This window comes from Coregonus clupeaformis, chromosome 23 (genome assembly GCF_020615455.1).
Source record: "Coregonus clupeaformis isolate EN_2021a chromosome 23, ASM2061545v1, whole genome shotgun sequence".
NCBI classification, from domain to species: Eukaryota; Metazoa; Chordata; class Actinopteri; order Salmoniformes; family Salmonidae; genus Coregonus; species Coregonus clupeaformis.
The window spans coordinates 38,614,581-38,641,382 of record NC_059214.1 but is presented as its reverse complement, the minus strand read 5'-3'; the positions used below and the strand labels follow the sequence as shown (position 1 = coordinate 38,641,382).

At 41.8% G+C, this 26,802-nt stretch overlaps 1 protein-coding gene across 1 annotated transcript in view; it reads left to right on the top strand.

The window, feature by feature from the left end:
- Positions 1 to 26,802, top strand: part of LOC121536983 (titin) — a 194,042-nt gene that overhangs the window by 80,055 nt on the left and 87,185 nt on the right. The window contains exons 76-126 of the mRNA XM_041844684.2: positions 409 to 471; positions 1,784 to 2,179; positions 2,611 to 2,880; positions 2,987 to 3,262; positions 3,361 to 3,500; positions 3,627 to 3,753; positions 3,845 to 4,114; positions 4,271 to 4,537; positions 4,687 to 4,950; positions 5,050 to 5,189; positions 5,398 to 5,524; positions 5,651 to 5,917; positions 6,042 to 6,308; positions 6,463 to 6,729; positions 6,823 to 6,962; positions 7,114 to 7,240; positions 9,905 to 10,047; positions 11,465 to 11,588; positions 12,552 to 12,818; positions 12,977 to 13,074; positions 13,401 to 13,569; positions 13,807 to 14,073; positions 14,263 to 14,529; positions 14,714 to 14,992; positions 15,106 to 15,514; positions 15,673 to 15,797; positions 15,910 to 16,176; positions 16,267 to 16,536; positions 16,710 to 17,012; positions 17,134 to 17,436; positions 17,531 to 17,718; positions 17,902 to 18,016; positions 18,112 to 18,396; positions 18,507 to 18,658; positions 18,848 to 18,995; positions 19,227 to 19,404; positions 19,492 to 19,613; positions 19,727 to 20,014; positions 20,108 to 20,404; positions 20,517 to 20,703; positions 20,846 to 20,961; positions 22,232 to 22,531; positions 22,719 to 23,018; positions 23,125 to 23,230; positions 23,341 to 23,537; positions 23,692 to 23,997; positions 24,099 to 24,377; positions 24,555 to 24,854; positions 25,015 to 25,317; positions 25,422 to 25,952; positions 26,076 to 26,378. Of these exons, the coding sequence (XP_041700618.2) occupies positions 409 to 471; positions 1,784 to 2,179; positions 2,611 to 2,880; positions 2,987 to 3,262; positions 3,361 to 3,500; positions 3,627 to 3,753; positions 3,845 to 4,114; positions 4,271 to 4,537; positions 4,687 to 4,950; positions 5,050 to 5,189; positions 5,398 to 5,524; positions 5,651 to 5,917; positions 6,042 to 6,308; positions 6,463 to 6,729; positions 6,823 to 6,962; positions 7,114 to 7,240; positions 9,905 to 10,047; positions 11,465 to 11,588; positions 12,552 to 12,818; positions 12,977 to 13,074; positions 13,401 to 13,569; positions 13,807 to 14,073; positions 14,263 to 14,529; positions 14,714 to 14,992; positions 15,106 to 15,514; positions 15,673 to 15,797; positions 15,910 to 16,176; positions 16,267 to 16,536; positions 16,710 to 17,012; positions 17,134 to 17,436; positions 17,531 to 17,718; positions 17,902 to 18,016; positions 18,112 to 18,396; positions 18,507 to 18,658; positions 18,848 to 18,995; positions 19,227 to 19,404; positions 19,492 to 19,613; positions 19,727 to 20,014; positions 20,108 to 20,404; positions 20,517 to 20,703; positions 20,846 to 20,961; positions 22,232 to 22,531; positions 22,719 to 23,018; positions 23,125 to 23,230; positions 23,341 to 23,537; positions 23,692 to 23,997; positions 24,099 to 24,377; positions 24,555 to 24,854; positions 25,015 to 25,317; positions 25,422 to 25,952; positions 26,076 to 26,378 (11,700 nt within the window). The remainder of the gene's footprint in view (positions 1 to 408; positions 472 to 1,783; positions 2,180 to 2,610; positions 2,881 to 2,986; positions 3,263 to 3,360; positions 3,501 to 3,626; positions 3,754 to 3,844; positions 4,115 to 4,270; positions 4,538 to 4,686; positions 4,951 to 5,049; positions 5,190 to 5,397; positions 5,525 to 5,650; positions 5,918 to 6,041; positions 6,309 to 6,462; positions 6,730 to 6,822; positions 6,963 to 7,113; positions 7,241 to 9,904; positions 10,048 to 11,464; positions 11,589 to 12,551; positions 12,819 to 12,976; positions 13,075 to 13,400; positions 13,570 to 13,806; positions 14,074 to 14,262; positions 14,530 to 14,713; positions 14,993 to 15,105; positions 15,515 to 15,672; positions 15,798 to 15,909; positions 16,177 to 16,266; positions 16,537 to 16,709; positions 17,013 to 17,133; positions 17,437 to 17,530; positions 17,719 to 17,901; positions 18,017 to 18,111; positions 18,397 to 18,506; positions 18,659 to 18,847; positions 18,996 to 19,226; positions 19,405 to 19,491; positions 19,614 to 19,726; positions 20,015 to 20,107; positions 20,405 to 20,516; positions 20,704 to 20,845; positions 20,962 to 22,231; positions 22,532 to 22,718; positions 23,019 to 23,124; positions 23,231 to 23,340; positions 23,538 to 23,691; positions 23,998 to 24,098; positions 24,378 to 24,554; positions 24,855 to 25,014; positions 25,318 to 25,421; positions 25,953 to 26,075; positions 26,379 to 26,802) is intronic.

Below are 26,802 nucleotides of genomic sequence, written 5' to 3'. Positions count from 1 at the left end.
ATGTTAATGTTTGTCATAATTTCGTATTGTTTCTTCATGTCGATCATTTTCACCAGAAAAAGTATTTCATCCCAAATAATCTTCATCCATTTCCGTCTTAATGTTTTCATGTTCTATGTGTTGTTTGTCATCATTTTGTGTTGTTTCTCCATGTCATTCTCCATGTTTCTGTTAATTGTCTGTCAATCCATGTAAAAAGCACATTTGGCATGTTGTTTTTCCAAATGGTATTTGACATTGTGTAGTATATACCCATCTCCCATCGTCCATTGTTCATTTGTTTCCATCATCACCCTTCGTCTTTATTTATCTCTCCATATTGTATGTACAATTCTGAGTAAAAATATTTATAAGGGATTTGAATGTGACCTGTCTTTACGGTATAGTCATTTTAAATATCTTAAACAGATGGAAAGCCAGCAGAAGAAGCTGGTGCAGGCAGAGGTAGAGGTAGAGGTAGAGGCCTCAAAGGTAAGACTGTCCGATCCTGTTGGTTGCATCCATGTGAAAATAATAACTTCTTTAGAGTGCAGCGTCAGCACACTCTACTCTCAATATAATCACTGTTCAAACTTTAAAACGAGCAGACTGACACAACTTAAATTGCTTGTCAACAGCTTTTTAATATAATTTATACTTTTTAAACTATTAAGCTTTTTGTCCTCCCCAAAGCCTCCATCCACTTCAATGGGATGTCTTCAACATTCTAAACTTCCCATAATTCAGCAATGACATCAACATTCTATCCACTGTCAACACTTGCTTTTGACACAAATCAGCTACTTTGACCACTTTCCTAACAAGTTAGACAAAACTTAGTCTATAACCAGGTTTCCATCCAACCTTTTTATGCGAGTAAAGTACATGTTGGATAAAACAGTGGGCACATTCGCTATATAACATAACATTATTTTGTGACAAAACCATCAGTAGTCTTGCAAATGCGATGGAAATCATTGAACTTACTCTTTATTCGGTACATGGGAATTTAACCGCAAAAGTAATTTTTATGTGCACTATTTCATCACACACAGCCTTTTATCAGTCAATTTGATGGAAACACATCTCTGGTGGTAAAATGTGCATATTGCTTTTATGCAGATTTGAGAACATTTGCATAAAAATCTGTCGCCAATTGGATGGAAACCTAGTTTATGAAGTATTTGTCTCTTTCTCTGCTTAGATATATCTACTACCAATCCAGAGATACAGCTGTTTTACTAACCTTGTCATCTACTTTTTCTCTTAACTTTTAAAATCTGAAATTTTGACCACTTTCCCAACAAGTTAGACAAAGAGTGTATGAAATCTTTGTCTCTTTCTCTGCTTTTCAAATAATAGAATGGAAATGTATTCTACCAATCTAGAGATACAGCTATTTTAGTAACCACATAAACTTATTTATTTGGTTGCTACACTCTTAGTACAGGTGCTATCTAGAACTTAAAAGGTTCTTTGGCTGTCCCCATAGGAGAACCCTTTAAATAACCCTTTTTGGTTCCAGGTAGAACCCTTTTGAGTTCCATGTAGAACCATGTAGAGCTGTTTGAAGCTGGTGTACAAAACCAAAAGTAAAAAACAAAACTTAAGAACGGGAAGCATAGAAATAGTTCACAAAGAACAGATTTACGGATTCTTAGACTTGCTTTCAAGTAGAATGATAGATCTATAACTCACATTTCTATGTGAATTTGGTCAGTTCACCCAAAACGTTACATATTGCCACTTTAACTGATGTAAACAGGCTAAACATCTAATCTGTGTAATTGTGTCTGAATTGTAGCAGGCAAAACCCCATCCCCTGGTGAAGGCAGGGGTAGAGGACTGAAACCCGGTGGTGGAGGAGACAAGCCACCCGATGCTAATCCTTTTGGATTCCAGCTTAAAGCAGTTCCACTGAAGTTCACGAAACCGCTCAAAGACATAGTGTTACAAGAAGGTGATGCTGTTGGTGCTTCTGCTACGTTTGAGTGTGAGGTTTCACCTTCTACTGCAGTAACTACATGGATGAAAGATGACAGCAACCTAAGAGAGAGTCCAAAACACAAATTCACCTCTGATGGCAAAGATCGCAGACTAGCCATTATTGACGTCCAACTTATTGACACTGGAGAATATACTTGTGTGGCCAAGCTTGGCAACAAGGAAAAGACAACAACCGCCAAACTCATTGTTGAAGGTATTTCAGATAATTTTCTTAATTGAAATAATGTGAATTATTTATATTATATAATAATGATTTACAATTAATTAATTATGTATTTATAAGAATCATATTTTTTAACAACATCATGTTGAAAAGCTGATCGCAATTCATTTACAGGTGATGTAGCTTAAATAACGATTGTTTACTTAATGTCTTGTTTTATATTGTTGTATGAAAATGTATACTGTATAACTACACAATTCTATGGAGAGTACTCCCTTTTTGATCAAGTATTCCTTAATCTATGTAGCTTCTATGTCACATTTAAGTTGTGCTGATTATTACATGTATGCATTATTGATATGGGTTGATGCATTTTACCTTTACATTTTGATGCAAATAACTTGTATGCAAATTTGTATGTAAATATCGGACTAATACTAACCCAATACTTATGCATTCAGAACTGCCCGTGAAGTGGGTGAAGGAGCTGGATGAGGAGACGTCGGTCCTGAAGGGGCAGCCTATGTACCTGACCTGTGAATTGAACAAGGAGAGAGAAGTGACCTGGATGAAGAGTGGTAATGTCCTCAAAGTAATCCCTGGAAAGGTGGCCATCAACGTCATTGGAATGCAACATGCCGTTACGATCCAGAACACGGGCGATGACGACGCTGGAATCTACGCATGCGAGTGTGAACTCATCAGGACTAAAACAACTGTCAAAATCATTGGTTTGTAGATAATTCCCTAAATAAACTGTTGACACTTATCAACTATATCAATTTACTCAATCTGTTCGTCCACATATGTAAACTGATTACATCTTAATTTTTACAGAAATTGTCAGAGACTGGTTGGTGAAACCATTGAGAGATCAGCATGTGAAACCCAAGGCCACTGCCATTTTCAAGTGTGAGCTCTTCAAAGAAACCCCCAACTGGAAGTTTTTCAAAGGCAACGATGAGATTACTAATGATCCTACTGACAAGACTGAGGTCAAGAAAGAAGGAAAAGTCTTGACTCTCACAATAAAGAATGCACAGCCCGATGATATTGCAGAATATGCCATGGAAGTTGAAGGCCACAGATACACAGCTAAACTGACTCTTGGAGGTTGGTTGCACAATCACACATATCTTGTATGTTGTTCAATCCAGTAAGGCTACCTACATGAAGTGAATGCTTATTATATACTTTTGATATTTTTACAGAACGTGAAGCTGAGATCTTGAAACCACTCTCCAGTTGTGAGGTGGTCGAGAAAGAGGATGTTACGTTTGAAACTGAGATATCTGAAGAGGATGTGCCTGGAGAATGGAAACATAAAGGGCAGGTCTTAACAAGATCACCGGTAAGACTTGTCTTATGAATTGACTGAAATATTTCCCCGGACCCGTAACCTAAACTTTCAGAAAAACTGTTTTCAATGTTGAACAGTCTTTGATATCTGTTTAACTCATTTTTTTTGCATTTTCAGACATGTGAGATCAAAATGGAGGGCAAGAAACGTTTCCTCACTCTGAAAAGTGTTCCGCTGGACGCGTCTGGTGAAGTGTCTTATACAGCTCTGAATGCTGTCACTAGTGCTGTGCTCACAGTTAAGGGTAAGCAATTGTTTCAAGAGTAAAGTATGTATTTATGTATCGATGATGTTATGCATGTATTGACAAAGAGATCATTATTTGTATCTCCCAGAACTGGAAATGGACTTCACAGTCCCCTTAAAGGACGTGTCAGTACCTGAAAAGAAACAGGCTATGTTTGAGTGTACTATCACAAAGGATGTGCCTAAAGTCATGTGGTTTAAGGGTTCTGACACCATTGGTACATCAGACAAAAAATATGAAATAATCGATGATGGAAAAAAACACATGTTGGTCATAAACAAATGTGAGTTTGATGATGAGGGAAATTACAGTATTGAGGCCTTGGGCAAAAATTCAACCGCTAAACTCACTGTGGAGGGTAAGTGTGGAACCATTGTTATTATATTTGACATCCTTTGAGTGGTTTTCGTTTGATATCATCAAAAGTTGTTCCCTGTGATTCATTAATTATTTTCCTAGTTGGAATCATTTTATTTTAACTAAGTCCAATATGCACTCACCTAACATAATATAGGTATGAGGCTCAAATTTGAATTGCCACTTCAGGACCAAACTGAGAAGGAAGGTAACACTGCTCGGTTTGAGCTTGAGCTCTCTCATGAGAATGTACCTGTGACATGGTACAAAAATGAAACCAAACTCCATGTGAGCAGAACCGTGCTCATCTATAGTCGTGGAAAGAAACATACACTAGAAATCAAGGAGTTGACTCTAGATGATATCTGCCAGATTAAGGCAGAGGCTAAAGGAATTCCCTCAATGGCAAACCTGACGGTGATAGGTAACCCCTGCTTTGTTCCTTTATTCAAATTGTTTGTTTCTTTGTTGTGATTGAAATCCTTGAAATCGTTTAAGGATTTGCACCATACTACAGTAGATAAATGCAGAATGCAAAACACTTATCCTCCTGATGACTTTTCCATGTTCCAGAGGGTGATGCATACTTCGTAGTGAAGTTGCAGGATTATACTGCAGTCGAGAAAGACGAAATAACTCTGGACTGTGAACTCAGCAAAGATGTCCCAGTCATGTGGTACCATAATGAGACTGAAATTAAGGCCTCTAAGATGGTAACCATAAGGGCTGAAGCGAATCGAAGAGTGTTGTCCATTAAGAAACTGGATGACAGAGATAAGGGACAATACGTATGTGATTGTGGAACGGACAAAACCATGGCAAATATTAACATAGAGGGTAAGCAATTACAAATGTTTGTCATGCAACAAACATTTATTTTGAGAACGTTCTTGCGTTTGTTCTTGTAATTGTAATGTTCTCAATCCTGAATTGCAGCTCGAGATATACAGATAACTCGGCCAATGTATGGTGTTGAGCTCTATGATGGTGAGACCGCTCGCTTTGAGGTGGAAATCTCAGAAGATGATGTCCATGGCCAGTGGAAACTGAACGGAGAAATCCTTACTCAATCACCTGTATGTTACATAGACCAAATAATTCCCACTGTTGTTTTACCATTCTACCATTCATATCCATTACATGATCATCCATTCACATCCATTACGTTATCTTTAAATATTACACTGAAACAGCCTATAGCGTTCTCCTCCTCCTTCCTCCCTTTCCTCTTCGTCTTCATCTAATCTGGACTATTTTCTACATACATTTTACCACCATTTACAGGACATTGAAATCATAGAGGACGGTGCAAAGCACACGTTGATATTGTACAACCTCAAGGCCCCCTTGTCAGGGGAGATTGGATTTACAGCTGCCAATGCTAAATGTGTTGCTAATCTGAAAGTGAAAGGTGAGATTAAAAAAGAAACATTTGGTTGGTGATCTTATCTGATAATGTAAATGTAAATACTTTCAGTGGTGGTATTCTACGCATTGCCACGATGCCACATTATCTCTGTTTCCTTCTGAATTACAGAGAGTCCAATTACATTTGTCACACCTTTGAGTGATGTGCAAGTGTATGAAAAGGATGAGGCCAGATTTGAGTGTGAGGTGTCAAGAGAACCCAAGAGCTTCCGTTGGTTCAAGGGATCTCATGAGTTGACAGCTGATGATAAGTTTGATATTATCAATGAGGGAAAGAGACACACTCTGGTGGTCAAATCTGCCGCATATGAGGATGAAGCTAAGTACATATTTGAGGCAGAGGACAAGAGAACCACTGGCAAACTAGTTATCCAAGGTAATCTGAAGATATTGTTCTGTGCTTCCTGTTTAAACCCTGATTCAATTCATTACAAGTGACTGAAATTGATCTTCTCACGATGACGATGATTTAATTTCTTATGAATTGAATGTCTTATCAGGAATTCGCCTTGAGTTTGTCAAGCCCATTAAGGATGTCACTGTCAAGGAGCGTGAGACGGCAGAGTTCAGTATTGAATTCTCACATGACAACATCCAGGTCACCTGGTACAAGAACGGTGTGCGTTTGCATCCCAGCAAAGTTGTGCACATGTCAGACGATGGCAAGATGCACAAATTGACCTTCAAGGAGGTGTCCATTGATGACACATCCATGATCAAAGTAGAAGCCATGGGCAAAAGCTCAGAGGCCATGCTCACAGTCCTCGGTTAGTATACCGTTAAAATCCTTGAAACGTTCAATCACAACAAATCTATAGAATCTATAGATGGAAATAAGCTGTTGGCGAAACAGGTGAGTTACCGTTGTCGAAAGTGAAATATCACACACACAACTCATCATGGTTTATTTTTCATCAACAGAGGGAAAGCCTTACTTCACGACAAAACTGCACGACTACTCAGTCACTGAGAAGGATGAACTGACAATGGTTTGTGAACTGAGCAAGCCCAATGCAGAGGTGAAATGGTTCAAAGGTGGCCAGCAAATCACTCCCTCCAAGAACGTGGCCATCAAAGCCGATGGAAAGAGGCGTATGCTGATCATTAAGAAGACAGAGAAAGCCGACATTGGAGAATACACCTGTGATTGTGATTCGGACAAAACCACGGCCAAACTCAACATTGAAGGTAGCCTTTAGTGTTTTTATCTCAGCATTTGAGGGTTGCAGTATGTATTTTGTTTCATTCATACAAACACTTGTCTTTGTGTTTCTTCTACAGAGCGTGACATTAAGTTTGTCAGGCCCCTGTACAGCGTGGAAGTCACAGAAACTGAAATTGCCAAGTTTGAGACTGAGATCTCTGAGGAGGAAGTACATGGTCACTGGAAACTCAAAGGAGAGGCCCTTCATCAGTCTGCTGTAAGAAAATATCCATATTATTATTACTACATAATTGGACGTTCCTTACTACGTTTCATAGCGGCTGAGAAAGAGACAGAGAACAAAAACATATATATATATATCACTTGATGATGATCACTTAGTAACTGTTTGTGTATTCTCTTTCAAGGACTGTGAGATTAAGGAGGAGGGTACAAGGCATGTGCTGATCCTGTACAACGTTCGCATGGATCAGGCCGGAGAAGTTGACTTCCAGGCTGCCAATGCTAAATCCAATGCTCAGCTTAGAGTTAAAGGTGATAATTATTTCACACACTCACACATTTATCTGACAATTAGATAAGCACTGATTTGTTAAAGCCACACTCTGTAAGATATGCATACCATCAAGTGGGCCACCAACAAAAACATTTAAGAATCCAATAACGTTTGTTTAACCCTCCCGTTGTCCTAGGGTCAAAATGACCCGCCACTGTGTTGAACCAACTTTATTTAATTTTTATATTTTGGGGATCGTTTGTGAGAAGGAGGCAGTGAGACTTTAAAGAAAGTATCACTGCCTCCTTCTCACAAATGATCCAAAAAATATAAAAATTAAATAAAGTTGGTTCAACACAGTGGCGGGTCATTTTGACCCTAGGACAACGGGAGGGTTAAATTATCCTTAGGAGTACATTTGATCAGTAAAAATGTGTTTATGGTGGGTTTGAATGATACATTGTCCCAACTGTTGGTTGAATACAGTGGGGGAAAAAAGTATTTAGTCAGCCACCAATTGTGCAAGTTCTCCCACTTAAAAAGATGAGAGAGGCCTGTAATTTTCATCATAGGTACACGTCAACTATGACAAACAAAATGAGAATTTTTTTTCCAGAAAATCACATTGTAGGATTTTTAATGAATTTATTTGCAAATTATGGTGGAAAATAAGTATTTGGTCAATAACAAAAGTTTCTCAATACTTTGTTATATACCCTTTGTTGGCAATGACACAGGTCAAACGTTTTCTGTAAGTCTTCACAAGGTTTTCACACACTGTTGCTGGTATTTTGGCCCATTCCTCCATGCAGATCTCCTCTAGAGCAGTGATATTTTGGGGCTGTCGCTGGGCAACACGGACTTTCAACTCCCCTCCAAAGATTTTCTATGGGGTTGAGATCTGGAGACTGGCTAGGCCACTCCAGGACCTTGAAATGCTTCTTACGAAGCCACTCCTCGTTGCCCGGGCGGTGTGTTTGGGATCATTGTCATGCTGAAAGACCCAGCCACGTTTCATCTTCAATGCCCTTGCTGATGGAAGGAGGTTTTCACTCAAAATCTCACGATACATGGCCCCATTCATTATTTCCTTTACACGGATCAGTCGTCCTGGTCCCTTTGCAGAAAAAACAGCCCCAAAGCATGATGTTTCCACCCCCATGCTTCACAGTAGGTATGGTGTTCTTTGGATGCAACTCAGCATTCTTTGTCCTCCAAACACGACGAGTTGAGTTTTTACCAAAAATTTCTATTTTGGTTTCATCTGACCATATGACATTCTCCCAATCCTCTTCTGGATCATCCAAATGCACTCTAGCAAACTTCAGACGGGCCTGGACATGTACTGGCTTAAGCAGGGGGACACGTCTCGCACTGCAGGATTTGAGTCCCTGGCGGCGTAGTGTGTTACTGATGGTAGGCTTTGTTACTTTGGTCCCAGCTCTCTGCAGGTCATTCACTAGGTCCCCCTGTGTGGTTCTGGGATTTTTGCTCACCGTTCTTGTGATCATTTTGACCCCACGGGGTGAGATCTTGCGTGGAGCCCCAGATCGAGGGAGATTATCAGTGGTCTTGTATGTCTTCCATTTCCTAATAATTGCTCCCACAGTTGATTTCTTCAAACCAAGCTGCTTACCTATTGCAGATTCAGTCTTCCCAGCCTGGTGCAGGTCTACAATTGTGTTTCTGGTGTCCTTTGACAGCTCTTTGGTCTTGGCCATAGTGGAGTTTGGAGTGTGACTGTTTGAGGTTGTGGACAGGTGTCTTTTATACTGATAACAAGTTCAAACAGGTGCCATTAATACAGGTAACGAGTGGAGGACAGAGGAGCCTCTTAAAGAAGAAGTTACAGGTCTGTGAGAGCCAGAAATCTTGCTTGTTTGTAGGTGACCAAATACTTATTTTCCACCATAATTTGCAAATAAATTCATAAAGAATCCTACAATGTGATTTTCTGGAAAAAAAATTCTCATTTTGTCTGTCATAGTTGACGTGTACCTATGATGAAAATTACAGGCCTCTCTCATCTTTTTAAGTGGGAGAACTTGCACAATTGGTGGCTGACTAAATACTTTTTTCCCCCACTGTAAGTACAGCCCCATGTAAGTAGGTGTCAAAAGTTTGTTTTACAAGGGAGGACTAAAGCCATAAATGTGTCATAAAAAGTGTTGAGGTTTGGATGTCAATTCTGGCACACGTTTTATATATCTAAAGATATACTTGCTTACAAAACACCCAGGGCCTGGTTATGCAATGCAACTCTTAGCCATGATGCAGATTCTTTTTTAAAGTTTGGTAAAAGCCCACCCCGACATTCTCCTTTTCCTGGAGAATTCCGACAGGTTGATTGACAGGGACAGATTGCCTAGCCGATGGTTTGGCAGGGCGTGGGCTAATGGCCAATCAGGTGTTGTGGCTATTTTAGAAGCCACATGCCTTATCTAGAGTGGGCGGTTAGTGATTGGCAGAGGTACAACATGCCTTCCTTCAAAGTTTTCTGCTGACTATATACATCTCAAGGAAACTGAGTATGCAAATGAGAAAGGCCCTCTGGGTTAGTCCAGTTGTCCTGGTGGATTACAGGACTCTAGAGCAGTGGCCGGCCGTCAGGGGATCCGCAAAATGAGGATTATCAGTTAAGGATTTACCTGTTTCGCTTGAGATTTTGGAGTGACTAACGATGTCTTCTCCTCAATCTAAAGCGCGGGTGATTGGCCTGCTGCGGCCGCTCAAGGATGTTACTGTTACTGCCGGGGAAACCGCCACTTTCGACTGTGAACTGTCATATGAAGGAATTGCTGTGGAATGGCTCCTAGGGGGTACAAAGTTGGAGCCAAGTGACAGAGTAAGTGTTTATACCATCTTCAATATTTATGTTATCACAACACTGACACTCCTTCAAGTAATTGATATGGAAACATGCCAAGACTTAGAACTGTAATTATAAACAACCGTTTTTCAATATGGCTGACAAATACATGTTGTCATGGAATTTACTACCTGGATTATCACCTATTATCATATCCCAAATGTTTTAACTCTTAATTTTATTCCAACTGTTTGTTTAATTTAAATGGATCTTAGATTGTCCTGTTGCATTATTTACGTTTCTACATTTTGTTAAAATGTTCTTGCATGTGCAACCTACATGCTTTCTGCATATAACGACCTCTGAGGATCAGGATTCCAGTTGAGGATTTGATCTGGGTTTTGAGATAACGCAGGAGGGATTTTCTGCCCTTCAACCGTTCTTCTGGCTATTTTTAACCGCTTCAAATGTGTACGTCCAATGGCAGGTGGTTTGAAGAGCTATTTCATAATTATATAATTTCAAAATCTGAAATGAGTTGTAATTTAATGTACAAATTTGCTTTGATTTGCTTTGAGTGATCCGTTAGTCCTGTGCATATCTATGTATTGTCTAATTATTTAATTAATTCCTGTGGGTTTGAAGTGTGAAACGTTATAAGATAGGTTGATTAAGATGTTGTGTTGCCTTGTTTCCCGTGACCAATTTTAATGATCATTCACAGCCTTGATACATTGATGTGTTGCCATACACAATATTCACGAAATTTGATTACTTTGAGGGTAACTGTGATTACTTTTGTTCCACTAAAAGTCTTACATGTACAATAATATATTATGGAATATGTAGGCTATTATTTTAAAGTGGCCACGTCTGAATAGCTCAAAACATGATGATTTATGCTGTCAGGGGTTGTTTGAAAAATCTGATGTCATTTGTACTGTTATAATTATGATATAACAGTCTGAAGATGTTGTTTTAAAGTGTCTGTTTAAAGTTATTTGAAATCTCTTATGAAAAAGAATATACAGTCTACCTTGCAATAGATACAGCTAAATAACTGCTATGATCTTCATGTTTTCACATATGGTTATGTCATTAGGCATGCCATGACTATTTGTAATGGGGAACAAACGATAGAACCTATGACTGTGATTGCTGTACCACTGTACCATAAGCGGTAGTCATATATTGTTTACATTTAAGAGGAAAGTGTTGACTTTATGGAACACCTACTATAAAGGACTGGGGAAGTTTTGTCTTAGTTAACCACCTCACCCAAGCTTTGGGAAAGTGGAGCAGTCAGGTGGCAACAGGAGTTAAAATTGAGCCTAGGGCCCCTTCAGTCCCTTGTCACCAGCTGCTGATGTTCATTCAGGGGAAGAAGTAAATAGCTTGACCACCTATAGCTGTCACTGTCCCCCTGATTAATCAAACTGTTTGATTTGCACAGGTGGTCACCCGAGCAGAAGGCAAAACTCACACTCTAACTCTCAGAGATGTCAAGATTTCAGAGGATGGGGAAGTTAAACTCACTGCAAAGGATTTCCAGATTGAGGCCAGACTACATGTGAATGGTAGGTTGCGCTTTGTGGTATTTAGTTGTGGTTGTAATGGAGATTTTTGCCCCCAACTGCTCTCTTAACCAACATGGAGACCTGTTTTTTCGTTAATTTGATAAGGTTAAATAACAATATAGTTGCAATATTTACTCTATAAAGCATACTGGACAGATAAATGTGGTGCTATATAAACCAGGTTCATAGTAACGTAATGATTCCCAAAATTGTGTGTATTTACCCTGCATTTACATAGGTAGGCAGAGTATAAGTACTGTGTGAGGACACATTGTGACATAGATTCAGATTTCTTTAGACAATGTTTGTCTCCTTGATGCAAAGCACAGACAGCAATGTAAGTGGGCCAGGTGTGAATGTTGTGGGAGCATAATGTACCCAACCAGTCTGAATGAAATGAGAAGCCCATTCACGTCCCATTAGAAAATAAGTATGTGTTAAGTATGAGATGAGAGCCTGTGAGACAGTCGTGTATGCTTTTATAACAGTGTAGGTTGAGGAATTGAAGACGTATAAAACAATGTATTCCTTGCAATATAACTGTGTAATATAAAACAATGTATTCCTTGCATAATGACGGTATAGCGATATGCCTTGCAATATCACAATATAACTGTGTAATATAAAACAATGATTTAAGGGTGAGGAGAGGTGACCCACAATGTTAAGTTTGTATACAAATGTATTAAAAGTATCAATAGGTACAGTAATTGCAGAAACAACAAACAGGTTGAAGGAATGACGTAACGTAATGTGCAGCTTACACTGTAACTGTACCTGCCTTTGTAACTACCATGTCAAAACATTTTTGGGTTTTAGGCCACTTAATCTAAAGAGGGGCCAGAACAATAATAATAGTTGGTGGCAATGATAGAATTTGGTCAAATTAGTTTGTTGGCTTCCTAAGCTTTTATGATATGTAAAGCACAAGTCGTCATTTGTAATTCATGTGTGACCTCACAGAGCCACCAGTTGAGTTCAGCAAGCCTCTGGAGGACCAGACAGTTGAGGAAGAGGCTACTGCTACTTTGGAGTGTGAAGTCTCCAGAGAAAATGCTGAGGTCAGCTGGTTCCAGGACGGACAGGAGATCCGCAAAACTAAGAAATATGACATTGTTGCCGATGGCCGCAAGAGAAGACTAATCATTCATGGCTGCACTCTTGATGATTCAAAAACATATACCTGCGACGCCTCAGAATTCAAAACCTCTTGCTTCCTTAACGTTGAACGTAAGTAAAGTATAGATTAAAAACCTATTATATTGTTTGTTTGTTTGTTTGTTTGTTAAAGTATAAATGAAAAACCTTTGATATTGTTTGTTTGTTAAGACTACACGTTGGTGTATTTGGCATACTGGTATATTAATACTATGACCGTGTCCTTACAGCTCCACATGTTGAGTTCTCTAAGCCACTCCATGATGTTGAGGTCAAAGAAAAGGACTCTGCCAGATTTGAATGTGAAGTATCTCGCGAAAATGTCAAGGTATTGATTCCTGAACCTTCACCCCCTACCTCCCCGACCCTACCACGCTCCCCATCCCCACACACACACCTCTTGTCTTCAAATGCACATACAAACACACCTTCTTATTTGTATAACAATATAATATAGTTGCATGTGGAGATACAACATATAATATTTAGACTGAGAGTTGGTTGTTTTTCCTGTCTTACACCGTTTTTCATACTTGTGCGCTGCTGTTACATTTTGCTCCCTTAATTGTTTCCTTCATAGGCTTGATCGGTACATCTTAATATTATTGTACTGTCATTGTAATGTCTTTGTTTTATGGCTGTTTCTGTAAACAGGTCCGTTGGTTGAAGGACAGCAGTGAAATCAGAAAGGGAAAGAAATATGAAATAATCGCCAAAGGTCGCCAACATATCCTCATCATCCACAAATCAGTGTTTGATGATGAAGCAGAATATGAATGTGACGCAAAGGTCTCCAAATCCTCTGGCATGCTTACAGTTGTTGGTGAGTCTGGCACACTTTCTCTCCCTCAAAATGTGAGTCCCAAATGGCACCCTATTCTTTATATAGTGCACTACTTTTGACCAGGACCCATATAGGGCTCTGGTCAAAAGTAGTGCACTATATAAGGAATAGGGTGCCATTTGGGACTCACCCAAATAAATTATTTTCAATGTTATATACTGTAATCGACTTATCATAATGTATTGACTTAACGGTTATATTGTATTTCCTTTGCAGAGGAAGAGGCTAGGTTCACCAGGAACCTGTCTAATGTGGAGGGAACAGAAACAGACAGCATGAAGATGATTTGTGAAGTGTCAAAGGCCGACGCTGATGTCATGTGGTATAAGGGAGACCAGGAACTGCCCGAGGGAGGAAGATACGATCAGATCGTAGACGGCAGGAAGAGGATACTCATCATTCAGGATCTGAAAACAGATGATGCTGGAGAGTACCATTGCAAATTGTCCAGCTCAAAGACAACTGGAAACCTGAAAATAAATGGTAATGGAATCAGACATGAGCTCTGTTTAATTTAGTCAGTTAAAGACCTTTGTCCGGTGGAGAAAGTGAAATATCCTGGGTAGTGGCTCCACACTGGCAGTACTATTATGAAAACCAAATAATGGGATGCAGGTAAATGTATTTGTGGAAAATGAGAGCATATACACTAATCTGTTTTTGTTCATCCAGAACTGGCTGCTGAGTTTATTGCCAAGCCTCAGAGCCAGGAGGTTGTTGAGGGAGAAAAGGCTGAGTTTGTCTGCACAGTCTCCAAAGACACATTCATTGTCAAATGGATGAAGGATGATAAGGAGCTAGAAAAAGGGGACAAGTACGACATTGTCTGTGATGGCAAGAGAAGAATACTTGTTATCAAGAACTCTGAACCCAAGGATGAGGGAGCCTATGTTGCCCTCATTGGCACCACCAGAGCTACAGCTGACCTGTTAGTTCTTGGTAGGTCACCTGTTTGTGTATGTGTGTCTTTCGGAGTGGTTGCGATAAAGTACATTTTCCGTTAGACTTGCATGTACAATTGGACAATAAAGTAATCTTCTTCTAAGATCTTCTTAGAGGCAACCTTGGGGAAATATTTAATTCAATCTACTAACTTGTGTTTCTTTCACTTTGATTTCCACAGAAAAACTCAGGATCATTACACCAATCAAAGACACAGAAGCTAAAGAGGGACAAGAGATTGTCTTCAACTGTGAGGTGAACTCCGAGGGAGCTAAAGCTAAGTGGCTGAAGAAAGATGAGACCATGTTTGAGAGCAGCAAGTTCGTCATGATCCAGAAAGACAACGTGTTCTCTCTGAGGATCAAGGATGCTGAGAAGTCAGATGAAGGAAACTATACTATTACGTTGACAAACCACCGTGGTGAACATGCCAAGAGCTCTGGCAAACTTACCGTAAAAGGTGAACACATTTTTGTTATCGATTTGACCAACGGCTAGTTTGATGTAGTAGTATGTCTTATTTTAGTTTGAAGTGAGCTACATGACTAACTGATTTCTTTGTTTTGTCTACAGAGGAGAGTCTGAAGATCATTGTACCTCTTGAGGACTGCGACACACAGGAAAAGAAGACTGTTAGCTTCTCTTGCAAGGTCAACAGGCAGAAGGTTACTCTGAAATGGATGAAGGCTGGTCAGGAGATCACCTTCAGCAAACGCATCATCTACAGGGTGGACCAATACAAGCACACACTGACCATCAAGGACTGTACTCTCGCTGATGAGGGTGAATACACCGCCATGGCTGGTGATGACAAGTCTACAGCTGAGCTGATCATCGGTGAAGCCCCCACTGACTTCTCCGCACAACTCAAAGACCAGACCATCACTGAGTTTGAGGATGCTGAGTTCACCTGCAAACTCACCAAGGAGAAGGCTGAGGTGAAATGGTACAGGAATGGACGTGAGATCAGAGAGGGACCAAGGTAGGAAAACTTTTAGACTGCTATGAGTCACGGTCACTGTCGCTTTATTGTCACTGAAACCAAATCTTAAAAGTTAATTTGCCTCTATGGGCCACCACAGGATTTTTATTAAATATAGACAGGCATATTGTAACATTATCCATTTGTTTTTTTGCAAGGTACATCTTTGAAAAAGAGGGCAAGACCTGCAGGCTGCGTATCAAGGAGTGCAGACCAGATGATGAGTGTGAATATTCCTGTGGCGTCGATGAAAGGAGATCACATGCACATCTCTTTGTTGAAGGCAAGCCTCTTGAATTCATTATATGATTCTGTTTGTGTGAGTCCATTTTTTTAACCGTTCTGTATGAATTCATGTTTCACAAATTCAATTTCTTGTGTAATCTTTATTCCAGAGACCGCAGTTGAGATTGTCAGACCACCTCAGGATGTGTTTGAGCCTCCAGGCTCAGATATTGTGTTTGAGGTGGAGCTCAACAAAGACAGAGTTGAGGTCAAGTGGTTGAGGAACAACATGACCATTGTCCAGGGTGACAAGTACCAGATGATGAGCGAGGGCAAGGTCCACAGACTCCAGGTGTGTGAGATCAGACCTCGTGACCAGGGAGAGTACAGAATCATCGCCAAAGACAAGGATGCCAGAGCCAAGCTGGAACTGGCAGGTAAGTCATCATAGGCTTTATATCCTCCCAGATTCCACAGTACATCTATCCTTTTATTCTTTGATCATATACTTGTTTATTCCTCTACAGCTAAGCCAAATATCAAGACTATGGATCAGAGCTTAGTAACAGACGCTGGAAAGCCCATTGTCATGTTCGTGCCCTACAGCGCGTATCCTATAGCTGAGGCTGAGTGGTTCTATGATAACGTCAGCCTACCCAAGGACAACATCCACACCGTTGGGGACAGGACAGAGTACAGGCTGAAGGACCCTAAGAAGTCCGATCAGGGACGTTACAAGGTTATCATCAAGAACAAACACGGACAGGGAGAGGCATTCATTAATCTGGATGTCATTGGTAAGTTGCCTTTCTCTCCACTCTTGTATTTGAATGGATAACGGGAAAGGATATTTTTCATGGAAGGGACCTTTTTCTTGGAAAGGATATTTTTCTTGGAAGGGATCTTTTTTCTTGGAATTTGTTGTTGTTCATATGGATTCCATTTATTAATGTATTTTTGTCTCCCACAGATGTCCCTGGACCTGTGAAGAGCCTTCAAGTGGTTGACACTGCCGATGGTGAGGTCAGCCTGGCCTGGGAAGAGCCAGAGAGCGATGGTGGCAGCAAGATCGTTACATACGTGGTGGAGAGGCGTGATGTCAAGCGCAAGACATGGACTCTTGCAACTGACCGCTCCGACGCTCCAGAATACACTGTGACCGGACTCCAGAGGGAATCCATGTACCTATTCCGTGTTTGTGCTCGCAACAGAGTGGGCAGTGGACCAAATGTTGAGACAGAGAAACCTGGTGTTTATGCCAAGAACAAGTTTGGTAAGCAAACTATTTCATATTGTAATAATCACCTCATACAGTATCAATATTCAAACGTAACTGGTTCCAACAATGAACTGCCGACCAGAAAAGTGAATTACAACCTTGTGTTATATTTCAGATGTTCCTGATGCTCCTCAGGATGTGAGTGTTGGAAACGTGAGTAAGTTTGGTGCCACCGTCTCTTGGGAAAAACCAGTGTCTGACGGAGGGGCTGAGATCACCTCCTACATCATTGAGTCCCGTGACAGGACCTCTGTGAAGTGGGCTGTGGCTATGATCAGTAAAGCAACAGATCGCAGCGCAATCATCAACGACGTCATTGAGAACAAGGAATACATATTTCGTGTCAAGGCTGAAAACAAGGCTGGCGTTGGCAAGCCAAGTGCTGCTACCAATCCAGTGAAGATCATGGACCCCATTGGTGAGTTATTTCAGTTCTGAAAGTTGCTGAAATTGTATTACTGAGATACATGCACTGTTTTAACATACAATCATGTTTGTTTTTGTTATTCCAGAGAGGCCAAGCCCACCACAGAACCTGGTGCACTCAGAACAGAACAAGAACTCAGTCCAGCTGACATGGGAGACCCCATTGAAGAATGGAGGCAGCATGATCACTGGCTACATTATTGAGAGATGTGAGGACGGAACAAACCATTGGCTCAGATGCAATGCCAGGCTCTGCCAGGATCTCACCTACAAGGTATTTATCCTATAAGATGAAAAGCTGCTAACTGGTTTCTTGGATATTTCATATAATATTTGTAGTGTAATTCGCATACGTTTTGGATGCAAGTCTCCCATTGACATCAATTTACTTGAAAGTCTAAATTGCTTACACTTATCTCAACTCTGAATGCGGGCGGCTCTTCCATATTTTCCTCAGATATCTGGCCTGAAATATGGCAAAAAATACAACTACAGAGTGATGGCTGAGAATGCTGCAGGAGTGTCTGACCCATCCAACACACTGGGACCCATGCTGGCTGATGATACACATGGTACATTTGGTTCTCTTTTCACTAACCTTGAAGACGTTCATCACTTTAAATGTTGTGTATTTGGCATAACAATGATCATTATTTTCTATCTTCAGTTGGCCCCACAATGGACCTGAGTGGATTCAAGGATGGCCTGGAGGTCATTGTTCCCCATCCCCTTACTATCCGTGTCCCTATCTCTGGATATCCCACACCACACGCAAAGTGGAGCTTCGCTGATAAGGAACTCACTGCTGGTGATCGTGTGTCCATGATTACAAAGAGTACCTACGTAGAACTGACCATCTCTCCAAGTGTGCGTCCAGACAGAGGTGTATATGCTCTTACTCTGGAGAATGATATTACCAGTTGCTCCGGAGAGATTGAAGTCAACGTTATCGGTAAGTGACGTGATGAGCCTTGTGGTGAAACACAACATACTGTATCTTGATATTGTCAACTGCAATTATTTCTTTTCCCTTCATATCCCTATTTATTTCAATTTTTTCAGCATCCCCAAGTGCACCCAAAGACTTCAAGGTTGCCGAGGTGACCAGACAGCATGTGCACCTGATGTGGGAGGCACCAGAGCATGATGGAGGAAGCCCTCTGACTGGGTACCAGATTGAGAAACGTGACGTATCCCGCAAGACCTGGGTCAAGGTATGGATGAACATAAGTCTTTAAACCACTCAGCAATATACATGTGAAATAACTTACTTCATCCCGGTTGGGACATAAGGCTAGAACAATTTTCGGTAGTCTGCCTTTGGCCACAGCTTGTACCCTGTTATACATGAAATAAGATTATTATAAATGTTAAAACATGTGTCACTGACTGTCTTTCCCCAGGTAATCACTGGTGTTCAAGACCAGGAGTTCACTGTCACTGATGTCGTTGAGGGTAAAGAGTATCTGTTCAGGGTTACTGCCTGCAACAAGTGTGGCCCAGGAGAGCCTGCCTACATTGACGAGCCAGTCAATGTGTCCTCCCCTGCCAGTAAGTAGTACAGAAACAAGGACAATGTCTATGCTGTGCACTCAAGTAAAGGGAACTTGATCCATTGTTTTGACGTCTCAATAATTGACATACCTGTCATTTGAATTCAAGCTTTTCTCAGTTATTGACATACCTGTAATTTGTGTTCTAGCTGTTCTCAATCATTGACATACCTGTTATTTGAATTCTAACTGTTCTGAATCATTGACATGCCTGTCATTTGAATTCAAGCCGTGCCAGACCCACCTGAGAACCTGAAATGGAGGGACAAGTCAGCATCTGGCATCTTCCTGACCTGGGAACCACCCAAGTGGGACGGTGGCACTGGAATCAGGGGCTACAACATAGAAAAGTGCCAGCGTGGCACAGACAAGTGGGAGTCCTGCGGAGATCAGGTCTCTGAGTTGAAGTAAGTAGAACCAGAGAAAAAAACTCTGTGTTTGTTATCAAATACATTTTTTGTTTTGTTTTAAAAGGCTAACTTACTTTCTCTTAGATTGCAAGTGACTGGTCTCATTGAGGGACAGTGGTACGCCTACCGTGTGAAGGCCTTGAACAGACTGGGTGCCAGCAAACCTTGCAAGGCTACAGATGAGATTTTGGCTGTTGATCCTAAAGGTATGTTTGCGTAAATGCTCCGTGTCTGTATATGTAACATGAATAATCTTGCATAGTGGCTGAAATGGGTTTCTGTATCATCAGTATAACACATTTTCTGTATAATCTCAAAGACCCCCCAGAGATTCTTCTGGATGTCAAGTGTCTTGCTGGACTGACCGCCAAAGCTGGATCTAAGATCGAGCTTCCAGCTGATGTTCTTGGAAAGCCTGTACCTAAAGTGAAATGGACCAAGGGTGACGTGGTCCTGAAGGGTGACGATAGAGTTTCTATTGACGACAAGCCTGGTCACTCCGTTGTTACTATCAGCAAGACAACAAGAGAGGACACAGCTACCTACATCATTGAAGCACACAACAGCTGTGGCCGTGCTACTGCAACCGTTGACGTCTGCATTCTAGGTATCATATTTTGTCACCTTTATTGTGAGGAAACACTTGTTTAAAAGTGTGTTCTTTAATGTTCTGACATTGTTTTCTATTTGTCTTGAACAGATAAGCCTGGTCCTCCAGCTGCATTTGATATCTCTGAGATCACCAACAAATCCTGTTTCCTGGCCTGGAACCCTCCCAGAGATGACGGAGGTGCAAAGGTCACCAACTACATCGTGGAGAGGAGAGCCGCAGAAAGCGAGATCTGGCACAAGCTCTCCTCCACTGTCAAAGAGACCAACTTCAAGGCCCTCAACCTGACGGCCTTCAAGGAATACATCTTCAGAGTGTTCGCTGAGAACCAGTTTGGTATTGGAATGCCAGCGGAACATATGCCAATCATTGCCAGATACGCCTTTGGTATGTTAAGTTTATGTTTGTATTTAGTCAAAGCAATATAATGGTATTTCCTTGAGAGTATTATTTTGTGTTCTGGGTTGTTGCTGAAATTCTCTGTAACTGTTGTTTTCAGATTCTCCTGGTGCGCCAACCAAGCTGGAGCCTTCTGATATTGTTAAAGATGGCCTGACTCTGAATTGGTATGAGCCTGAAGAGGATGGTGGCAGTCCTATCACTGGGTACTGGGTCGAGAGGTTTGAACCAGACCAGAACAGATGGATCAGATGCAACAAGATCCCAATCAGAGACACAACATACAGGTAAGACGCTAGAATACATTTAGTTAATTAACATGCTTACATTTTGGTCATTGAAGGCAGTAATGACCGTATTGATTACATTTCTGGTTGTTGCTCTTCATTTGATGGTGGTTTTGATTATGTGATTGTTCCTGATTTACAGAGTCAAAGGACTACCCACAAGGAAGAAGTATAAGTTCAGAGTCTTGGCTGAGAATCTCGCCGGACCTGGAAAACCAAGCAAGGAAACTGACCAGATCTTGGTCAAGGATCCTATTGGTAATACATCCAACATACACTACATGACCAAAAGTATGTGGACACCTGCTCATCGAACATTTCATTGCAAAATCATGGCCATTAATATGAAGTTCGCCCCCCCTTTGCTGCTATAACAGCCTCCACTCTTCTGGGAAGCCTTTCCACTAGATGTTGGAACATTGCTGCTGAAACTTGTTTCCATTCAGCCACAAGAGCATTAGTGAGGTCAGGCACTGATGTTGGGAGATTAGCCCTGGCTCGCAGGCGACGTTCCAATGAATCCCAAAGTGTTCGATGGGGTTGAGGTTAGGGCTCTGTGCAGGCCAGTCAAGTTCTCCCACACCGATCTCAACAAATCATTTCTGTATGGACCTCGCTTTGTGCACGGGGGCATTGTCATGCTGAAACAGGAAATGGCCTTCCCCAAACTGTTGCCACAAAGTTGGAAGCACAGAATCGTCTAGAATGTCATTGTATGCTGTAGCGTTAAGATTTTCCTTCACTGGAACTAAGGGGCCTAGCCCGAACCATGAAAAACAGCCCCAGACCATTATTCCTCCTCCACCAAACTTTACAGTTGGCATAATGCATTGGGGCAGGTCGCGTTCTCCTGGCATCCGCCAAACCCAGATTCGTCCGTTGGACTGCCAGATGGTGAAGCATGATTCATCACTCCAGAGAACGCATTTCCACTGCTCCAGAGTCCAGTGGCGGCGAGCTTTACAGCACTCCAGCCGACACTTGGCATTGCGCATGGTGATCTTAGGCTTAGGCTGCTTGGCCATGGAAACCCATTTCATGAAGCTCCTGACGAACAGTTCTTGTGCTGATGTTGCTTCCAGAGGCAGTTTGGAACTTGGAAGTGAGTGTTGCAATCAAGAACAGATGATTCTTACGCACTACGCTTCAGCACTCGCCGGTCCCGTTCTGTGAGCTTGTGTGGCCTACCACTTCGCGGCTGAGCTGTTGTTGTTCCTAGACGTTTCCACTTCACAATAACAACACTTACAGTTGACCGGGGCAGCTCTAGCAGGGCAGAAATTTGACGAACTGACTTGTTGGAAATGTGGCATCCTATGACGGTGCCACGTTGAAAGTCACTGAGTTCTTCAGTAAGGCCATTCTACTGCCAATGTTTGTCTATGGAGATTGCATGGCTGAAATAGCCAAATCCACTAATTGGAATGGGTGTCCACATACTTTTGTATATATAGTGTATTTAATCAACAGACCATTCATCGTTTATGAAATGTAATGTTGTTAACCAAAACAACTTATTTTCCTACAGATCCTCCATGGGCTCCTGGTAAGCCAACTGTCAAAGATGTGGCCAAGACCACTGCCTTCCTGCAGTGGACCAAGCCTGAGCATGACGGCGGTGCCAAGATCGAGGGCTACATCATTGAGCTCCTGAAGAGTGGAACTGAGCAGTGGGTCCGTGTTTCAGAGGGAATCAATATCCTGGAGCACTTCCTGAGAGGCCTGATGGACAGACAGGAGTACTCCTTCAGGGTCATTGCAGTCAACATCGCTGGGGAGAGTGATCCCAGCGAGCCTAGTGATCCAGTTCTGTGCAAGGAGAGACTCAGTAAGTAACTGATTTTGTTCAAAATGGCACCCTATTCTCTTTATAATGCTATGGTCAAAAGTAGTGCACTATATAGGGAATAGGGTGTCATTTGTGACACACAGACTGAGATAGTTTCCATCTGAAGAGATTCAGTGTGTCATGGTTGACTGAGTTGATGGTTGATGATGACTCATTCATTTTCCAGATCCTCCTACACCCCCACGCTGGATGGAGGTCATCAACATTTCCAGAAACAGTGCTGAGCTGAAGTGGACAGTACCAGAGAAGGATGGTGGTTCACCCATCACCAACTACATTGTTGAGAAGAGGGACGTCAGGCGTAAGGGCTGGCAGGCTGTGGACACCACTGTGAAGGAGCTGAAGTACACTGTCACTCCACTGAACGAGGGCTCCCTCTATGTGTTCCGTGTGGCTGCTGAGAATGCTGTTGGACCCAGTGAATTCTGTGAACTGGAAGACTCCATTATGGCTAAAGATATTTTCAGTAAGATCATAGTTCATGTTTATAGTATTACTGTATGTAACTGGTGTTCACTTACAACATGCAAAGGTTGCTAAATCCATGTATAAGTACTGTTTCCTATTTTCAGCTACCCCTGGACCACCATATAATCTCTCTGTCCATGGAGTGTCAAAGAGACATGTTGACTTGCAATGGGACGCCCCCAAGAATGATGGTGGCAAACCAGTTCTGAGGTAAAGTTTGGTCAACTCTAGTGTTATAGGAGTGTCATAGAGTGTCATTTTGTCATATAAGCATGTTTATAACATTTTGGAATATTTTATTTATTATTTTATTCTATTAGATACTCCATTGAAAAGAAGGAGAAACTGGGCACCCGCTGGGTGAAGTGTGGTAAGACCTCAGGGGCTGACTGCAAGTACAGAGTGACAGACGTCATTGAAGGAACCGAGGTTCAGTTCCTGGTTCGTGCTGAGAATGAGGCCGGTGTTGGACATCCTAGTGAACCAACAGAAATCATTGCTATTGAAGATCCAACAGGTGGGTTTTTATTAGTTTTTAAAGTAAAAACACAGTGTTTTATAGTTACATTTGTTTGACTTGCATGAGTAATTTATTAGTGATAGTCTATTTACCAATGAAAAAACCCACATCTGCAGTGTTAGAATTATTGTCTTTGTATTGTTTTTTATAGGTGCACCCTCTCCTCCAATTGAGCTTCACATCACTGAAGCCAGCAGAGACCATTTGTGTATTGCTTGGAGACCACCAGAGAGAACTGGCGGCAGCCCTGTAACTGGCTACCATATCGAGCTCTGTGAGGCTGGTACTGAGAAGTGGATGAGAATCAACTCTCGCCCAATCAAGGAGCTCAAATACAAAACAGAGGAGGGCATCATCCCAGAGAAACAATACGTCCTGAGAGTCCGTGCCATAAACTCTGTTGGAGTTAGTGAGCCATCTGATATCTCTGAGAAGGTCTATGCCAAGGACCCTGACTGTAAGTAAACCTTCCATAATGTATATTTCCCTTTCCATAATAATAGCCTTTCCAGAGACATATTATATACTGATATCTGATTATATTTTTCCCTCCTGAAGGCATCCCAATCCTTGAGTTCCAGACTAAGGACATTGTGATTGTTGAGGGAGAGAAGTGGCATCTCCCCATCCCATTCAGAGCAGTGCCCAAGCCCAAGATCACCTGGCACAAAGACGGCAAGGAGCTGAAGGACGATGAGAGAATGAGCTTTAGACAGGAGTACCTCTCCTGCCACCTGGAGATAGAGAGCTGTCTGCACGCAGACGCCGGCCAGTACAAGGTCACCCTGGAGAACTCCTTGGGAACTAGCAGCGGAACAATCAATGTTAAAGTTGTTGGTACGTTTGTGTCAAAAAAAAAAAATATTATTACTTCCATATTCCATGGTGTCCATAATAGTGTAATCATTACATTTGACATAAATACTCTATTTGGTCTAGAAAATATTAGAAATATGATTTACTAGCACCAGCATACTACAACTATCAAGATAAAATCCATGTTTGTTTTGACAGGCCTGCCCGGTCCCTGCAAAGACATTGTTGCCAGTGAAATCACCAAGAGCTCTTGCAAGGTTTCCTGGGATCCTCCCAACTACGATGGTGGCAGCCCTGTTCTCCACTATGTGCTACAGCGCAGAGAGGCAGGCCGGAGGACCTACGTCAATATGATGTCTGGAGAGAACAAAGTCAGCTGGCCGGTCAAGGATCTGATCCCCAATGGAGAGTACTACTTCCGGGTCAAAGCTGTCAACAAGATTGGTGGTGGGGAGTACCTTGAGCTCCGCAACCCCGTGATCGCAGAGGATCAGAAGCGTGAGTGAAATATTTATTTTGTGTCCAAGAAACACCTTAAATGAAAAAAAGGCACAACCCTTGCTCACAATTAAAAGTTGATGATTTTATTTTCCAAGAAAGACTACATTTCTGAAGAGTTGTATTGAATTTATTAAGTGTTCCTTGTTCAATATTTCAGAGCGCCCTGACCCTCCATTAGATGTTGAAACCCACAACCCTACTTCTAAGACTATCACCCTCACATGGAAACCACCTATGTATGACGGGGGTTGCAAGATTATGGGCTACGTTCTGGAGAAGATGATGAAGGGTGATGAGAACTTCACAAGATGCAACGACTTCCTTGTGCCTGTGCTGTCCTACACAGTGAGGAATCTCAGGGAGGGAAAACAATACCAGTTCCGTGTACGAGCTGAGAACGCTGCCGGAGTCAGCGACCCATCACGCAGCACACCAATGGTGAAGGCTTCTGATGCTGTTGGTAAGGAAGGATACATCTTATTCAAACCATCACAATTCAAAACAATGATACGATTTTTCAGACAGGCAATTTGTCATTTCTAAATGTGGTTGTTTTCTTTTCAGAAACACCCAAGGTGTTCCTCAGTGGAAGCCTGCAGTCCGGTATGAGCATTAAGAGAGGTGCTGAGATCAGACTGGACGCCAACATCTCTGGATCCCCATACCCTCAAATCACATGGTACAGGAACGACGTTGTCATCAGACCAGAAGCCATGAAGAAGAGACCAGAGAAACCCATCGTTAAGAAGAAGGAGGTGAAGAAGGAGGAAAAGAAGGAAGGAGAAAAGAAGGAAGAAGAAAAGAAGGAAGGAGAAGTAAAGGAGGGTGAAAAGAAGGAGGTGAAAGATGGAGAAAAGAAGGAGGTCAAGGAGGGAGAGGTTGAAGCTCCAGCTGCAGAGCCTGCCCATGAGGAGCCTGAGGAGGAACTCCCTGACTACCCAACCCTCCAGGAACGTCTCACCATCCATGACAAGAAGAGGGGAGAATCCTCTTGCATTGTCAGGGACACCATCAGGGGTGACCATGGCGTGTACACTATCAAGGTCGAGAACGACCATGGTATTGCCTCTGCAACTTGTGAAGTCAATGTGCTAGGTGTGATATAATATTTTATTAATATTTTTGTTTTATTAATTTAGTGGTGTTGTTGCCGCTCATAGTTATTTTTCAACTACATTTTGAAAATTAATATAAAACCTCTTATTTTTCTATTTATAGATGCACCTGGTCCTGCAATCAACTTCAGGTTTGAGGAGATCAGGAAGAACTCTGTCATCTGCAAGTGGGATCCTCCCATGGATGATGGTGGCAGTGAGATCCTGAACTACACCTTGGAAAGGAAGGACAACTCCAAGGTGGAGATCGGATGGATCACCGTAACCTCAACGCTCAGAGGATGTAGATACCCCGTGACCAAACTGATAGAGAAGAAGGAGTACATCTTCCGTGTCACTGCTGAGAACAAGTTTGGTCCTGGACCACCATGTATCTCTAAGCCAATTATTGCCAAGAATCCATTCGGTAAAGCATTTATTTTTAAGAGTTTTATCATGTCTATAACATTCCAAATCAAGTTGTAATAATGATGTCAGTTCAACCAGTTTTGCTCGTCTGGGTTTAGTGCTGTTGCGGTGACCGTATTACCACCACATCGGCGGTCACGAGTCATGAAGGCAGTCAAATTCCACGTGACCATTTAGTCACAGTAATTAGGCTTCTCCAAGCTCTGATGCTGCTGATGGTCATTAGTAGCCTACCAAACTTGCTAACTGCCTGGTACTCAGCACTCTAATGTCCCTCTAATCACTCTGACATCAATGCAAATGTATCGTAAATCTAATCAAACACTTCATGAGAGCCCATGAGCTCATGTTGCACAACATTTCTATAGGCTATGCAATTGCGCGAGAAAACAGAGTGACGGCCTCTAATAAAAAGAGGACGA